Source organism: Oreochromis niloticus, linkage group LG11 (genome assembly GCF_001858045.2).
Source record: "Oreochromis niloticus isolate F11D_XX linkage group LG11, O_niloticus_UMD_NMBU, whole genome shotgun sequence".
Lineage (NCBI taxonomy): Eukaryota > Metazoa > Chordata > Actinopteri > Cichliformes > Cichlidae > Oreochromis > Oreochromis niloticus.
The window spans coordinates 24,712,379-24,715,584 of record NC_031976.2 but is presented as its reverse complement, the minus strand read 5'-3'; the positions used below and the strand labels follow the sequence as shown (position 1 = coordinate 24,715,584).

The 3,206-nt window shown below is 37.8% G+C and overlaps 1 protein-coding gene across 1 annotated transcript; it reads left to right on the top strand.

The window, feature by feature from the left end:
- Window positions 1-262: 262 nt before the first annotated feature.
- Window positions 263-2,767, top strand: LOC109199856 (carcinoembryonic antigen-related cell adhesion molecule 5-like). Its single transcript, XM_025911629.1, has 4 exons — window positions 263-515; window positions 932-1,204; window positions 1,357-1,553; window positions 2,726-2,767. The coding sequence occupies exons 1-4, from the start codon at window positions 263-265 to the stop codon at window positions 2,765-2,767; spliced, it is 765 nt and encodes a 254-aa protein (XP_025767414.1).
- The last annotated feature ends 439 nt before the right edge of the window (window positions 2,768-3,206 follow it).

The window sequence follows — 3,206 nt, the reverse complement described above, 5'->3', positions numbered from 1 at the left end:
CCTGAACTGCACAAACTAAATGCTCAGTATGTATCTGAAAGCATCTGGATACAAACAGAAAGATAGGCTTCATACAACGAGAAGGTCTTTTTTTTTTAATATATTACCCAAGAATCTTTTTTTGTGTGTGGAGTAATATAGTTGTGGTTAATAATTTCACAACGCAACAATAAGATAAACTGAATGCATTATACCTTGAAAGTTTTCATCGAGTTAACGTTAATTTTCTATGTCCCCTCTACATTTAGATGGTCCAGAACATATGAATTTGATATTATCTCCACCACAAGGATGCTTTGCTGTAGGGTCAGACATCAGCCTCACCTGCTCAGTTGGATCCAGACCTCCTGCCCAGTTTAACTGGTTTCTGAATGGAGATCAGCTGCCTGATACTGGATCAGAGCTCAGACTGATGAATGTTCAGATGAGTCAGAGTGGAAACTACAGCTGTCAGGCCTTTAACAGCAAAACTCTGAGATCTCAAACATCTCAGCCTTCAACCATCGCTGTGCTGGGTAAGTGTAATTATTAGTCAAAGGAGCTTGAAAAGAAAAGCGTCTGGACTTCTTTAAGTTGCTTGAAGACGTTTCACCTCTCATCCGAGAAGCTTCTTCAGTTCTAAAGTCAAATGGCCATTTGACTTTAGAATGTAGAAGAAGTAATGAGTCTGTTTTAAAAATGTAAGGAGTAGAAAGTACACATATTTGTTTAAAAATGTAAAAGTAAAAAGTTGTTAAAAAAAAATAAATACTAGAGCCAACTACAGATATCTGAAAATTCTACTTAAGTACATTAAAGAAGTATTAGTTCTTTGTCACCTCTCATCTCTGCTGATCATCAGTGTATAAATTTGGCCCTCAGTTCATCACCTACTTTTCTTCTTGTTCTCAGTCTATAATTTTTCCTTGTTAATGTTTTTTTTGGCAAACAGAGAAAATATCAGCTGCTTCTGTCAAACCATCAACAAACCTGCCAGTTGAGGGAACCTCTGTCAGTTTAACCTGTGAGGCTTCTGGCTCAGTCTTTACAAGAAACTGGATGAAGGATGGCTCAGATCTGACCCCGACTGACAACATGATCCTTTCTGACAATAACAGAGTGTTGACCTTTAACACTGTGAATAGGAAAGACAATGGAGAATATTTCTGTCAAATCAGCAACCCCATCAGCAGTGATGGAGCTAAATACGTCATGACTGTTAATTGTAAGTAACATCCTGGTCAGTCTACACTTCTTGTTCATGGATACAGTAAAATAATTTTAAACCCTTAACGGTACTACTAATATGATATGTCGTCTAGTAATGTAGAATTTTAAAAGTAATGAACACATTTATTATTTTTCCCTGTTTTTCAGATGGACCAGAAAATGTTCAAATCAAAGGTCCAAATGAGATAAATATCAAAGGCACCTTAAAACTGACCTGCTCTGCTGAATCCACACCGTCTGCCAGATTCACCTGGTTCTTTAATGGGATAAAAATACTCACCAACTCAGCTGAGTACATTAGAGAAGAAGTTGAACTTTCTGACAGTGGCAACTACACCTGTCAGGCATGGAATAATATAACTGAGAGAACATTATCATCAGTGGTGCATGAACTGACTGAAACAGGTATCTCATGTGTTTATACTCTTAGATGGTACCATTGATAGTTTAAAGGGTGGTACATTTGCTCGAGTTTTCTGTGAACTAACTTTTGGAGGTTTATCTTCAGATAACATAACAGTTGTTTCTAATGCCAAAGTACCCTTTAGAAGGATATTAATTAATCGTCAGCAAATTGTTAAGAAATTGTTGCATCCACCATTTTCCCAAACACAAGTACTTTTCATGCAACAAGAAGATTGCAAGTCAAGTCAAGTCATCTTTATTTATATAGCACATTTAAAAGACATCATGTGTTGGCCAAAGTGCTGAACAGGGAATAATATAATGAAAGAATTAAAATAGAAAGAAAACATTTTTTAAAAAAGAATTGTAAAACATGTAAAGGTATATGGCATATAATGTAAGTGCAAATATGTACATACATATACAAAACTGTACGCATTCACACACAGGCACACATATGTGAACACCACCATCCAGTAAACTAAGAGACCAGGTAGACAAATTAAAAAGGATATTAAAGGGATCCGAAAGCCTTGGAAAATAAGTAGGTCTTAAGATTCGATTTAAAGACTTCCAAGGATGAAGAGAATTTTATAAAGGGGGGAAGACTATTCCAGAGTCTCGGGGCGGCAATGGAGAAAGCCCTGTCACCTCTAGATTTGAGTTGTGAGCATGGAACTGATAAAACCAACTGACTAGAGGAGCGCAGAGATCGAGTGGGTAAGTGCAAGCTAAGAAGATCTGAAATGTACCCTGGAGCCAAACCATGGAGAGCTTTAAAAACAAATAGTAAAACCTTAAAATCGATTCTATGTTTAACCGGTAGCCAATGTAGAGATGCGAGTACTGGAGTAATGTTCTCTCTCTTTCTAGTACCCGTCAGAAGCCTTGCGGCTGCATTTTGAACAAGTTGCAGGCGAGACAGGCTTGAGTGACAAATGCCTAAATAGAGAGAGTTACAATAGTCGAGGCGTGATGATATAATCAAAGGTCCTCTGATAATTCTAAAATTATAAAAATCAAATAAAGAAAGACACTATTGGGTAGTTTTGAGATAATAAGACAATTTACTGTCAAAATTTATTTGTTATCTTTATTTATACTTTTCCAGATCAACCATCAGGATATGCTGCTGGTTGCATCGCTGGAATAGTAATCGCATGTTGTGTCATCTTTGCTGCAGCTGTAGGTGGAGGGTACTACATTTATAAGAAAAAGTAAGTGGAGAATATATTTAAAATAGCACCAGTTGTAAGACAGTGGAGTTGCAGTGACGAGGGCCCAAAATACAGTACTCTGATGGTGAAGAGAAGTGAGGGTTATTTAAAGTGGGCAAACAAACACAATTATGTACAAATCCCAGGGACTGTGGCTCCTGTGGCGATTCCTCCCCAAATCCCACACAGTGCAAATGTCTGTGAAAAGGTGAAAATACAAAAACTCCCAAAATTCCCGTTCCCAGACAGTGACTCCACTCCCGATTCCTGGCAACACACAAACACACATAGGCTGGCAGGGAAATCAAACACTAGCGAGGCCTTTCATGCACATTAGTCTACGGTTGTACTAACAAGCTCTTAAATAGAGCGCTC